Source organism: Ammodytes marinus, assembly GCF_949987685.1.
Source record: "Ammodytes marinus genome assembly, chromosome: 10".
Taxonomy (NCBI): domain Eukaryota; kingdom Metazoa; phylum Chordata; class Actinopteri; order Uranoscopiformes; family Ammodytidae; genus Ammodytes; species Ammodytes marinus.
The window spans coordinates 10,949,578-10,964,057 of NC_137214.1; the positions used below are offsets into that span (position 1 = coordinate 10,949,578).

Genomic DNA, 14,480 nt, shown 5'->3' on the forward strand with positions numbered 1-14,480 from the left:
TACAAGATAGAAAAACAAACATAATGTTGAACTTCTCAATCTCTTGAGTTTTGTATTAAATACATAACTTTCCCTTTGGTACACCTTTGTGATCGTAATGGGAGTTTTAATTCTGGTGTAAGTAAGCAGGTCACCCTTGCCTACATTTATTCTCAAATAACTATCAGTGACAACTACGTAAACAAGTAAAAGGCCTACTTCATTACAATTCCTAACAAACCCTTGTCAGCCATTAACTTATATACTTATGTTTCACTTAACTTTATAGGCAAACATATTTTACACATTTCTAAAACAAATCAATGATACTTAAGCTCTTAGAACAGTATCTAGTATATTTTCCTGTATGGAACAGTCATTTTCTTGGATGTTTACACTGCTGTCAAGTTTATGAAAATGTCAAGGTTGATTTTTAGATGATTCAGGGGATTTAAATGTTATGAATGGCTGTACTGCAAGCATGTTAATCATCTCATGGAAGACTCCTGTTTATTCCAGTATGACTTTAATGCGCACCATTGTTTTAGTTATTAAAGAGAACCTCAAAGTCAGGCCTAGCACATACATGTAGGTTTATGTCACACATAAAAACATTTAAAAGCCCAAATAACATCCCACAATTACTTGTGTTTTATACTGAAGAATAAGTTGTTGAATGTGTATGCAAATAGTAAGTTGCTGGATGCAATTGCCAGTAGTTTCTCAGTTCTTGCCCTCTTTGACACTGACTGAAGTGCTCTTCACTGTCATCCAGGGAGAGTATTACCACCAAGACATCCAGACTGGAGTCTATAGTGACAATATACTCTGTTAGACTATCCTTTTTTTATGTTATTCCTTTTCAGTTTAAGCTCATTTGTCCATTGTAATCCACCAATTGAGGTATTTCCTTAAAACTCCAAAACCGTATTATTATTCCAGACCTTTTGCTAGTACCCTAAAGGTGTGGCTTCTATTTTGAATCAGAAACTTTGACTTTAAATAACTCAGAAATAAATGTACCAGACGTGAGTGTTTCCAAAAGATCTTTCTTTTACAGCCAGACTATACTTCAAGAACACAAATAATCAAACTGGACTTTCTCACCACTGAATTGTAAGTATTCATTCAAATGAACTGTTATTGTTTGTCATTTTTAAGTTATATAAGACATAAATAATAAAACCCAACAAGAATATCTAATACATTGTATGGTAATGTAGAGTTTTGCATATTGTACATGAAAAACTGGTCCATGCTGTTTGCCTAACTGAAGTGCATTACTTAACTGCTGCCTCCTACAATGTTGATTAAATATGCAGTATTATTAAAACAAAATATCTGCAGGGCAAGTTCCACAAACCATTCTGAATTATCATTCAGTTATTATCCTTACACTCTATAACAATTTTAGCAAAATTATGAACTATCAACTCTTTCCAAACCCTGATAGTAGCATTGTTGTAGCAATACATTGAATATTACTACTAAGTGTGGTGGTATTAAGTGCACCCGGATTTTACTGTAATAAGTTCAACAGTGCCTTTCAGTTCACTGAAGATTAACTGAGTGTTGCTATTATAAATAAAAAGTCAGGAAAAGCTTTGTGCTATTCAGTCATATAAGGCAGTGTGATACATTTCAAACCCTGTATGGACTTAAATTAAATGTCATTCATAATCAAATGGCCCCTTGCCCGTTTTGTAGACAATACCTCTTTAATGTATGAAGGCAGCTTAAACTTTCTGGGCTCTTCACTGGCAGTGAAGTGGAATTGCACTGTCACCACATACACCACGTGTGAGGTCATCAAGACATCCTTATCCTGCAAAGACAAAATGTAAAAAAAAAAAAAAAAAAATGTAAAAACTGGGAAAGAAAAGAGCAAACACATTATGTCTCACTCAACAAAAGCTCAATATAGTTAAATTAGTGAATGGTTACCACCATATGGAAACATTTTATTACAGTGCAATACAAAAACTCATCATATGGTTATGTGTTAACACTGTATTGCAGACAGTGTATGTCTGCAGGGTTTCTTCTGAGGGTGGAGTAATGAGTGTCTGTGTCTCTTTGTGTGTACACACATGACCTCATCTCTCAGGGGAGATGATGTCATGATGGCAGGAGTGTGTCCTTCAGGCACATGATGGGTTATTTTGACTTAATGTCCCCAAGACCAAATTATTTTAGCAACACCTTCTAGCATTTAAGAGGTGTGTGTTTTGGTAATGTGTTTGAAACAATAATAAAAAAAAGCAGACTTTTTATATGGGGACTAGTTTTGATACGATTGTGCTTGCTAGTGCAAATTGAACAACATTTCTCAGGTTCCGTACTCATCACCACTTGACACTGAGGGGAGACTCTCACACTGCCTGTTGTCTGCTGCTCTGGCAGACAAGCACACTTATACATGAACAGCGATGCACCAATGTGGAACAAAATACTGGTACAACCACCAGCTGGCACTAGAAGGCTAATGCATATGAGCTACACATAATGCAGTGTATGTTATGTATTCAGACATTTCTGGGGCCTTATTTGCTATGCATCACCTTCGTAATACTGAATAATAGGATTTTAAGAGGGATATCTTTCATGTGTTCCTTTAAGTATTTTCTAGGCTGAAAGTACTTGCCCTCCCAGGTAATTTCATTTCAAAATAGTTCTTGAAATTAACAATAAGGGAGGATTGTGAGTGGGAAGGGGATGTGTATATTTTATGTTTTAGAGAGAAAGGAGCATCAGGGTGGATACAGCTGGCTTTCTTTGTCTGCAGCATTCTCAGCTCCTGCATCCCTCCCCCTCTTTTTTCCTCCCGAGTCTCTGCTGGCTTTCAGCACCATGGACAGCGACCTGCCTACTGGCGCTGCGTTGCCATGGCGACGTGCTGAATGAGCTCGCGGTGTGCTGTGAAGCTGCACATAATTTAATATTCTGACATGGCCCCCTCCACTTCACAATGCTTCACAGTGCAATGCGCATTATTATCGGTAGCTCTGCCTTCCAGAGGCTGATATTAATGTCAGTAATGCACGTTTAAACAATCCGGTAGCATTGATGCAGCATGTGGGAAATAAAGGAGGCAGAACTGGGAGGCAGAACTGGGAGGAGGTGTTCTGGTGTTGCAGAATGCGGCAGCTCTCGTGCACGCGCACGAATATGTTTGGCCTAATTCCAGAGACATTGCCGTAGCATGTGGGAGGGGTGGTGTTTTTACGATGTAGGTCACTCTGTTTCCTTGTATGCTGTGATTTTCATTTTTTTTTCATTATAATTTGTTCCGCATTTCTCCACGCACTACTCTGTGGCACAAATCAAATGTATATACAAACAATGGAGAGCAGCCACACAAGTGCTAAATCATGGCTGTACTTGCTGGTGTTATCCATGAGATGTCACTGCTCACCTCTGCAACACAAGAACGATTGTGGGAGTGTACTGCATACCACATAGAGTTTATGTGAATGTCAAAAGCTTAAGCCACTTTGTAAACTGCACCTATAAAACAAATAATAGAGACAGCTATATTGTTCAAACGGTACATTTTCAGTGAATTGATTATACGTAATAATGATGGATGATTCTTGTTTCGATTGAACTGTTCTTTCAGGGGAAATCACCCTGGGTGTATAATTGAATTTGCATAGCTCTATCCAGGATACTTTCGAGAAAATGTTTGCTCACGTGCACCAATTTTTTTCTAATTGTTAATTTTCATCTCACCACATTTAGTTGCCAACAGTTAGCCAAGTCACGGAAATGTGTAAATATGTTTTTAATTAACAACGCTGTTCACCGTAACAACATTAAAATAGTCAGGTCTTTCGGCCACATGGATTTCTTAGATTTTACTGACAAATATCTACTGCTTAATGTGGGACAAGATCATTTAAAAACAACAGGACACGAACAAAAAAAAACATGACTTAAAAAAAGGTATTTGAGAAATGAGGGAAGCTGAAGCCTCATTCTCCAATTTAGAATATGTATTGTGTTTTTAAGGAATCACTTGTAAAAACAAACTTTAACATATAAATGAATGTTAAAATAAGACCCTTAACATGACTGGAGTAATACTTCTAATTCTATTTAAAGCGTCTACCGCCTTAGTGCAGATGTGCAGTGAAGGCTAAACTGAAAGAAAACGTATATTATCATCAACGCATGCACGATCATTGCAGTGTCAATGGGTGGTGCTGTATCACCATATATATCTAAATCCCTATAGTGGTTGTGTGTGCGAGGTGGTGTCTTTTTTACATGTGCATTCAGTTACAGTCCAAAGAGACGGCTTGAAACAACGGACCAAACAGGGCTTCATTTTTTTTTAACCATAATAATGGTCCCCGAATAAATGTATTGTTTCCTCTACGCAAAAGGATATTAAAAATTAATGGAACATTTCTTTGAAGGATTAATACCGTTGATTTGAAGACTGTTTTCCGAACAATGGGGATAACGGACACCAGAAGACGATGGCTGGATATGTGGATTTATTTTTGTCTGGCGCTGCTGATTACGACTCATTTCGAAGGAATATCTGCTCAAATACGGTATTCGATTCAGGAAGAATTAAAATTAGGCACAGCGGTTGGAAATATAGCCAAAGACCTTGGAATAGATCTCGGAAGATTGACAGATAGGAATCTTCGTGTCGTGTCAGGAACAAAGCAGGATCTGTTTAAAATAAATCCGAGAGATGGAGTCTTGTTAGTGAACCAGAGAGTTGACAGGGAAGAGCTGTGTGCAAAAACGGTGCCATGCATCACAAATTTCAAAGCAATTGTAGAAAACCCTCTCGAGATGCACCAGGTTATAGTTGAGATACTCGATGTAAACGACAATTCACCGAAATTTCCTGAACAAAACTACACATTAGGGGTGCTCGAGTCAGCGATAGTTGGTTCTCGATTTCAAATAGAAGGAGCCCACGACTTGGATGTTGGTTTAAATTCCCTACAGTCGTACAAGCTAAACCAAAACCAGTATTTTCGCCTGGAAACTGAGGATTTTGGGGAGGATGGAAAAGTTCCATTTCTAATATTACAGCGACCTTTGGATAGAGAGCAGGCCGCTCAACACTGGCTACTTCTAACAGCTACAGATGGGGGCAAACCAGCTAAATCGGGTACCATTAATATCACTGTTATTGTATCCGACGTAAATGACAACACGCCAGTGTGTGATAAACAGAAATACACCATAACAATAAAGGAAAACGCACTTGTAGGAACGTTCCTGCTGACAGTACATGCATCCGACCCGGATGAGGGGGTGAACAGTGACATCGAATATTCTTTACGGAGTAAAGTAAGAGGTCTCTCAACTGAGCCGTTTGATTTGAATAGTATAACTGGCAAATTAACTGTTAAAAGAAGCCTTGATTACGAGGAAAAACAAGTCTATGACATCAAGGTTCTGGCTGCAGACAAAGGTGCCGTGTCTCTCTCCACACACTGCAACGTGGTTGTTAGAGTAGAAGACGTGAACGATAACCAACCCGAAATAGATATCACATCTCTTTCAAGTCGCATTCCAGAGGATGCTCCTCCTGGCACGGTGGTGGCTCTGATGGATGTAACGGACCTTGACTCTGGTGTGAACGGACAGGTGGTCTGCAGTGTGCCCGGTCATTTACCTTTTGACTTAAAGCCATCCCCTGACGGACAGTCATACTCTTTGGTCACCAAGGATTTCCTAGATAAGGAAAAAATACACATGTATGATATTACAATAACGGCTAAGGATTTAGGGATCCCACCCTTGTCTTCTACGAAGGTGATACAGGTAGTCGTGCTAGATGTCAATGACAACATGCCTTTGTTCACTGAAAGCCCGTATACTTTTTATGTGCCTGAAAACAACAAGGCTGGAATGTCAGTGTTTTCGGTGAGCGCAGCGGATGCTGATGGAGGTGAAAATGCGGTAGTCACATATTCACTCAACCGTAGGAGTCCAGGGCCCACTGTTACCTCCTTTTTAAATATAAATGAGGCAAATGGCACCATTTCCGCATTAAAAAGTTTTGACTTCGAAACTCTGAAGACGTTCCAGTTCCAAGTTGTTGCCACAGATTCTGGGACTCCGCCTCTAAGCAGCAACGTCACAGTGAACGTGTTCATTCTGGATCAGAACGACAACGCTCCAGTCATCCTGTATCCAGTCAGCTCTAACGGTTCTGCTGAAGGTGTGGAGGAGATTCCCCGCAATGTGAACGCAGGACACTTGGTGACTAAAGTCAGAGCCTATGACGCTGATATAGGATATAACGGCTGGTTACTGTTTTCACTGCAGGAAGTTAGTGACCACAGTCTCTTTGGTTTGGACCGCTATACAGGACAGATCAGAACACTTCGCTCATTCACAGAGACAGACGAGGCTGAGCATAAACTGCTCATACTGGTTAAAGACAATGGGAACGTTTCACTCTCAGCAACAGCTACTGTGATTGTCAAAGTTGTGGAGCCCAAAGAGGCTTTTGCAGCTTCTGATGTTAAAAGTGCAGCAGAAGAAGATGAGGGGAATAATGTGACTTTTTACCTTATGATAACTTTGGGCTCAGTTTCAGTACTTTTTCTCATCAGTATCATCGTGCTGATTGCAATGCAGTGCTCTAAAACCACAGACTATACTTCTAAATACCTACAAGAGCCTAATTATGACGGGACTCTGTGTCACAGCATCCAGTACAGATCTGGAGACAAACGCTACATGTTAGTTGGACCCAGAATGAGTATAGGATCTACTATAGCCCCAGGCAGCCACGCCAATACACTGGTGCTTCCTGACAGGAGGAGGGCTTCTACAGAGGTAAATATTATTACTGTTATTATCATCATTATTATCATCATCTCGATAATGCTTTTACACAAATTAAATTGTAGTCCATACATTATAGATGAACTGAATATGTTTTTTTCCCATTTGACTGTGTTGACCCTGCTGGTTTGAAATAGTGCTTTCCGTGGTGCTGAAATCAGTTCTTTTGGCGCTACAATTCATGTGTCGGACTGAAATGAATCACCTGTGGACTCGTTATTTTGAAATGGAAATACGTTTGTATTTCCCATACCCTTGCGTCCACCCACGTGTTGAATTAAGCTGTGGAGCAGATTACCAGCCTGTGTGTCCTGTTCTATCTTGCCTCGATTACACCAATCTGTTTTTTATAAATTGACGGGGTTTTAAGCCATTTCACATGGCATTGACAGGTGCCATTGCGTGTCCTATTATTTGTACCAATGTCCATACATCCAAGTTATACGCTTAGTGGGGTCTGCTGAAAAAATACTAAGCATATACAGTAGTTTACTTGATGGAGGAGAAGGAGTATGTTATGTTTTATTCTCTTTTTCTTGATGCAAAGCACTTTGGATTCCTGCTGGTTTCTGTAAAGGACTATATACATGTTGGCCGATTGATTCATGAAGACTATGCATGGGGTAGTTTTTATCAGTTCATCGTGTGGCCGTCACTACAACGTTCTCCATTTGAATCGGCTTTAATATGCCTCCATGCTATACGTAGTAAAGAAAATCACTTGTGATTTCGGATCTTATTGCAGCCCACTGGCCACATGGTGTCAGCATGGTCTAGCTAATGTGTGGGTTGCTCTTGCTTTACATGCCCTGCCCATCTCCGGATAATATCTTATGGAGGTGGTATGTTGACGGGGTAGCTACACATCGTAGGCTATCTACCAAGTGACACGAGGAGCGGTTAATATTTATGTGTGAAAGCTCCTATTTGAGAATCATAAAATGGATTTAATCAGACTAGTTCGATGAGCAATCTGATCACTCCATTTGCCTCAAAGAAAACCTTCCTTTTTTTGCTTCATGATGGGAGAACAAGGACAAAGGCGCCGAGTGAACTGCTGCTGGGTTGCCGGGATTTTGTTGCTGTGCTTTGCAGAGCGGATTCTGGCTCAGTTAAGATACTCTGTTCCAGAAGATCTAAAAGTGGGATCCTCTGTTGGAAATGTTGCCAAGGATTTGGGCCTTGACGTTAGCACTTTGACAGACCGACGGTTTCGTATTGTTTCGGGGCCCAATCACTCTCTGTTTCAGTTAAACCAACACAATGGGATGTTGAATATTGGAAAGATTGCGGACCGGGAAGAGCTCTGTGATGGAACCAAGGTTTGTCTGATAAACCTGAAGATTGTTGTTGAAAGTCCGCTTGAAATACATTACGTTGGCGTTGAAATTATGGATGTTAATGACCATTCACCGACATTTCCAGAAAGCGAGCAGCGGCTGGAAATAGCAGAGCATACTCCACCAGGTACTCGTTTCCAAATACATGCCGCTAGAGATCCTGATGTCGGTACAAATTCTGTCAAATTATATAAATTGAGCCAAAATATTTTTTTTGATATTGAAATCAGAGACAATGAGGAGGACAAGATACCGTTTTTAGTCCTAAAAAAGGCGTTGGATAGAGAACAAAAATCAGAACATCGTTTAGTGTTAAATGCCGTTGACGGGGGCAGTCCGTCGAAATCAGGGAGTCTTAATTTGACTATTACTGTGCTCGATGCAAATGATAATCGCCCTGTCTTTAGCAAAGATATATACACAGTGTCGTTAGATGAAAATTCCTCGATCGGAACTCTTGTAATAAAATTAAACGCTACAGATTTAGATGAAGGTTTGAACAGCGAAATTGAATACACGTTTGGCAAAACACAAAAGAAAAAGGTGTACGATACATTTGAATTAAACAGTGTCACTGGTGAGATACGAGTGAAAGGAAAAGTGGACTTTGAGGACACGGAGATTTATAGATTAGATTTGCAGGCTTCAGATAAAGGCCATCTACCTTGGACGGCCGAAAGTAGAGTTGTGATTAAAATTAAAGATGTGAATGACAACAGGCCAGACATTGAAGTAACCTCATTGTCTAAAGTAGTCCCCGAGGATTCAAAGCCCGGCACCGTTATCTCTCTCATTAGTGTTACGGATAGAGATTCGGGCGTTAATGGGAAAGTGATTTGTAAAATATCGAATAATGTTCCGTTTGATTTGACGCCATCCATCGAGGAAAACATGTACTCCCTTGTCACAAAGGGCCGTTTAGACCGAGAAACTGTTTCCCATTATGACATCACAATAACGGCTACTGACTGCGGTGAGCCTCCACTTTCCGCTGTAAAAACCTTGAGTGTGCAGGTGGCTGATGTAAATGACAACAGACCAGTTTTCAGTCAAAATCCACTTGAACTGTATTTGGTAGAAAACAATGCACCGGGCGCCTCAATACTGTATGTAAGTGCAGCTGATAATGATCTGAATGAAAACGCTGCAATAACTTACCTCATTGCGAGAGGTGATGGGCTGCAGGGTGATATGACAACTTTCCTGAATGTCAACTCAGAAACCGGACACATATCCGCACTAAAGAGTTTTGACTTTGAAACTCTGAAAACTTTTCACTTCCAAGTTGCTGCCACAGATTCTGGGACTCCACCTCTAAGCAGCAACGTCACAGTGAACGTGTTCATTCTGGATCAGAACGACAACGCTCCAGTCATCCTGTATCCAGTCAGCTCTAACGGTTCTGCTGAAGGTGTGGAGGAGATTCCCCGCAATGTGAACGCAGGACACTTGGTGACTAAAGTCAGAGCCTATGACGCTGATATAGGATATAACGGCTGGTTACTGTTTTCACTGCAGGAAGTTAGTGACCACAGTCTCTTTGGTTTGGACCGCTATACAGGACAGATCAGAACACTTCGCTCATTCACAGAGACAGACGAGGCTGAGCATAAACTGCTCATACTGGTGAAAGACAATGGGAACGTTTCACTCTCAGCAACAGCTACTGTGATTGTCAAAGTTGTGGAGCCCAAAGAGGCTTTTGCAGCTTCTGATGTTAAAAGTGCAGCAAAAGAAGATGAGGGGAATGATGTGACTTTTTACCTGATGATAACTTTGGGCTCAGTTTCAGTACTTTTTCTCATCAGTATCATCGTGCTGATTGCAATGCAGTGCTCTAAAACCACAGACTATACTTCTAAATACCTACAAGAGCCTAATTATGACGGGACGCTGTGTCACAGCATCCAGTACAGATCTGGAGACAAACGCTACATGTTAGTTGGACCCAGAATGAGTATAGGATCTACTATAGCCCCAGGCAGCCATGCTAATACACTGGTGCTCCCTGACAGGAGGAGGGCGTCTGGAGAGGTAAGCCAATGTTTCATGTTTTAAATTGAAGATATTTCCATACATTCAGAGAATATACTGCATACATTTAGATAACTCCCTCCTAACAGATACAATTACCTTTAGAAATGTATGAAACAATAAATATTTACTGTCTCAGATATAAGATATGTGTCATGTCGTTTTCAATTAAGGCTGCTCTTGAAATTAGAAAATGCAGGCTGCTTACATGTTGTATAGGTGTGGAAGAGTAGCATATTGGTCACATTGTGTGGAATTTTTAGGTTGGGATTTAATGTTCAATTTGGATAAGAGCTATTTTTAAGCAATGTACTTGGCAACTCCACGAGCAAAGCTAGAGCAACATAATGGCATATTTGGTATCACTGTCCATGGTGCTGATAGTCAAGCTAAGTCAATTTGTGTTGGTCTTCAAGTCAGAATTTAAGTTTTTATTTTTACTTTATGGATTTGCTTCATATATTTCAAGGAATGAATCACTTTTTTATAGTTTAGCCCATTTATAATAAAACTATTTACCTTTTACAACACAATAAATAGGGATGTGTCCCTCCCACCCTTCCAGACATCTTTTTTCCAGTTTCCATTATTTACTTGCATTTTGAAAGTCTATTAGCACTCAAACTTGCTTGAGTGATGCTGTCCATTACAGTGCATCCAGTCTGCATACCATTTTGCTTAAATACAATGTATTTGAAAGGAATAAACTGCATACTTCACTTACAGTGCTGATAAGTAAAGTTGTAATACCGACTGGAGTGAGTAATATAAATTGCTATAACAAGTCAGTGGCACAACATTAATGATTTGCTGTTTAGGAGATACAATTTGCAAACACGCTGTTGTCGTGGTTTACGTCGCCGTATGCTTTAAAAATGGTTCATAATGTGTCCAGTCCACAAGGTGTCAGTGTCTTATAAGCGTCTCAGCTGGGCTTCAGCGTTGGCCCGGCCCCTTCCAGAGAGGTTTTGTTCAGGTCGACAGAGAAGCGACAGTACATCCAATATAACCAAGTGCTGGCGTTGTGGTATTAGATAAGTACAAAAGAAAAAGAAAAAATGGGATATATTTCAACGGTATTTTTTGTGATTTAGGCAATTTTATTTTTCTGACCTGCGAGTGGATATACTAAAAATAATAATCGAAACTGAAAAAATGGGAGCCGGAGGACAAAGAAGAGGAATACAACCGTGGTGGTTATCCATATATGTTTCTGTTGTGCTCATCTGCATTGAGCAGGTTTCAGCTCAGATTAAATATTCCGTTCCGGAGGAAGTAAAAGTGGGATCTGTTGTTGGAAATGTCGCCAAGGATCTAGGACTGGACTTACGTTCGTTGGGGGAACGACGGTTTCGTATTGTTTCGGGAACTAAAGATGCTCAGTTTGGAATAAATCAGGACAATGGCGTCTTATATGTGCAACAGAACATCGACCGAGAGGAGCTCTGTCAAAGCGTGTCTCCATGTTTAATGAACCTTAAAATGGTAGCCGAGAATCCCATGGAAATACATTATGTGGGAGTTGAAATCATAGATGTTAATGATAATTCACCGACATTTCAAGAGGAAGAAAAAATATTAGAAATTGCGGAGTCCACCGTTCCTGGCAAACGTTTCCAGTTACCCACAGCACACGATCCAGATGCTGTAATCAATACAGTGCGCGTGTATAAATTAAATCAAAACGAATATTTTAGTATTCAAATTCGAGAGAGAGAGGAGGATAAGATACCATTCTTAGTTATACAAAAGGCTCTGGATCGGGAAAAGCACCATGAGCACAAATTGGTTCTTACAGCAGTTGACGGTGGAAATCCACCGAGATCAGGTACGCTTAATGTCACAGTCATCGTTCTCGACTCAAATGATAACCATCCAACATTTAGCCAAGAGGTATATTCAGTAACGATACCTGAAAATGTAGATGCAGATACAAGTGTAATTAAGGTGAAGGCAACTGATGTAGATGAAGGTGCGAATGGAGATATTGAATATTTTTTCGGTGGTCAACTTGACCGGAAGATATATGATATGTTTAGCTTAGATAAAGACAGTGGTGAAATTCGAGTGAAGGGAGAAATTGACTTTGAGAAGGTTGACGTTTATAAGTTAGAAGTCCATGCCACTGACAAAGGCCAGCCTCCAATGACTACAGATTGCAGGGTGATTATCAAAGTGCTCGACAAAAACGATAACACGCCTCAAATAGAGGTGACATCCCTGTCAAACATGGTATCTGAAAACTCAAAACCTGGGACTGTGGTTTCTCTTATTAGTATCACAGACCAAGACGCCGGTTTAAACGGTAAAGTAATATGTAGTCTTTCAGATAATGTGCCCTTCGATCTGAAACCATCATTTCAAGATAATATGTACTCGTTAATTTTGAAACAGCGTTTGGATCGAGAATCGGTGTCGCATTATGAAATAACAATAACAGCTACAGACCGTGGCCAGCCTCCGCTGTCAACATTCAAAACTCTGAGTATTGATGTATCAGACGTGAATGATAATATCCCTGCATTTTTGCATAGTCCAATTGAACTTTACCTGGCGGAAAACAACGTGCCTGGAAACCCGATATTTTCAGTTACTGCTTCAGATAAGGACCTTAATGAAAATGCGGCTTTAACTTATAATATATTTAGAGAGGAAGGTAATCAAGTTAAAATCGCAGCATATTTAAATATCAATTCAGACAATGGACAGATTTCCGCGCTGAAAAGTTTTGACTTTGAAACTCTGAAAACTTTCCAGTTCCAAGTTGTTGCCTCAGATTCTGGGACTCCGCCTCTAAGCAGCAACGTCACAGTGAACGTGTTCATTCTGGATCAGAACGACAACGCTCCAGTCATCCTGTATCCAGTCAGCTCTAACGGTTCTGCTGAAGGTGTGGAGGAGATTCCCCGCAATGTGAACGCAGGACACTTGGTGACTAAAGTCAGAGCCTATGACGCTGATATAGGATATAACGGCTGGTTACTGTTTTCACTGCAGGAAGTTACTGACCACAGTCTCTTTGGTTTGGACCGCTATACAGGACAGATCAGAACACTTCGCTCATTCACAGAGACAGACGAGGCTGAGCATAAACTGCTCATACTGGTGAAAGACAATGGGAACGTTTCACTCTCAGCAACAGCTACTGTGATTGTCAAAGTTGTGGAGCCCAAAGAGGCTTTTGCAGCTTCTGATGTTAAAAGTGCAGCAAAAGAAGATGAGGGGAATGATGTGACTTTTTACCTGATGATAACTTTGGGCTCAGTTTCAGTACTTTTTCTCATCAGTATCATCGTGCTGATTGCAATGCAGTGCTCTAAAACCACAGACTATACTTCTAAATACCTACAAGAGCCTAATTATGACGGGACACTGTGTCACAGCATCCAGTACAGATCTGGAGACAAACGCTACATGTTAGTTGGACCCAGAATGAGTATAGGATCTACTATAGCCCCAGGCAGCCACGCCAATACACTGGTGCTACCTGACAGGAGGAGGGCGTCTACAGAGGTAAGACCGTCAAATAAAACGTAATAAAAAGCTGTTTAGTTGTGACCGCTGTCCATGGTGCTGAAAAGGCTTTGCATTTTTATTATCAAGCAAATACAATCATTGCTCTGTTTGGGAGTTCCTCCTGACAGTTTGTAACTGATTGGTAGGTACGAATTAGAAGGTGTTTCTAGTGACTTGTGTGAGCAGTTTGACTGGAGTTTATTATTTAAATATTTCACTGGAATTTTTTGACTGAAGGGAGCATTACATACGAACGTGATTGTGATTACTCTCCACACACATACGGTATTTGTGAGAGCAAAGAATATTACAAACGTGTTTATTATGTTAAAAGCATGTTTTACTTCCAATATAATATCTGGCTATTTGTCATTTGCTTTCTCAAATAATGTTGTAGTGACTACAGACTAACTTTACGAAGTTACTAGTTATCATTTGAACATAACCATGTGAGTGTAGCCCTAAATATATAGTTTATTAAGTCTCTTTAACGACCTCCTGGTGTCACTGTAACATTGGGAAAAATAGAAGACGTTGGTCCTCCCCTGAAAAAAACTTTTGATTGCCATCTACAGTGCATGCATTTGAATCAAGTCCACTAGCCGATGGATTCCTTTTGTGCACTGTGTGACTATGCGATTCCCAACGGGTTGTACGTAACTATGTTCCGCAATACCCTATCAACATAGAAGAACATCTGATGTTGCTGGAGTTTTCATTACATTCTATGAGTGCTGAGCGGCAAAGAACTTTCGTGAAGAAAACGACAAAGGTTCATATCTC

At 40.3% G+C, this 14,480-nt stretch overlaps 2 protein-coding genes across 2 annotated transcripts in view; both read left to right on the forward strand.

Annotated features, from left to right (window-relative positions):
- Positions 1-4,437: 4,437 nt before the first annotated feature.
- Positions 4,438-14,480, forward strand: part of LOC307256491 (protocadherin alpha-C2-like) — a gene marked incomplete at its 5' end in the record, with an annotated part of 199,325 nt that continues 189,282 nt past the window's right edge. Inside the window, one exon of the mRNA XM_080035465.1 lies at positions 4,438-6,798. Coding sequence (XP_079891591.1) covers positions 4,438-6,798 — 2,361 coding nt within the window. The remainder of the gene's footprint in view (positions 6,799-14,480) is intronic.
- Positions 7,830-14,398, forward strand: LOC307256557 (protocadherin alpha-13-like; the record flags this gene model as incomplete). The annotated part of the gene is made up of 3 exons (XM_080035584.1): positions 7,830-10,191; positions 13,603-13,694; positions 14,387-14,398. The coding sequence occupies 3 exons, from the start codon at positions 7,830-7,832 to the stop codon at positions 14,396-14,398; spliced, it is 2,466 nt and encodes an 821-aa protein (XP_079891710.1).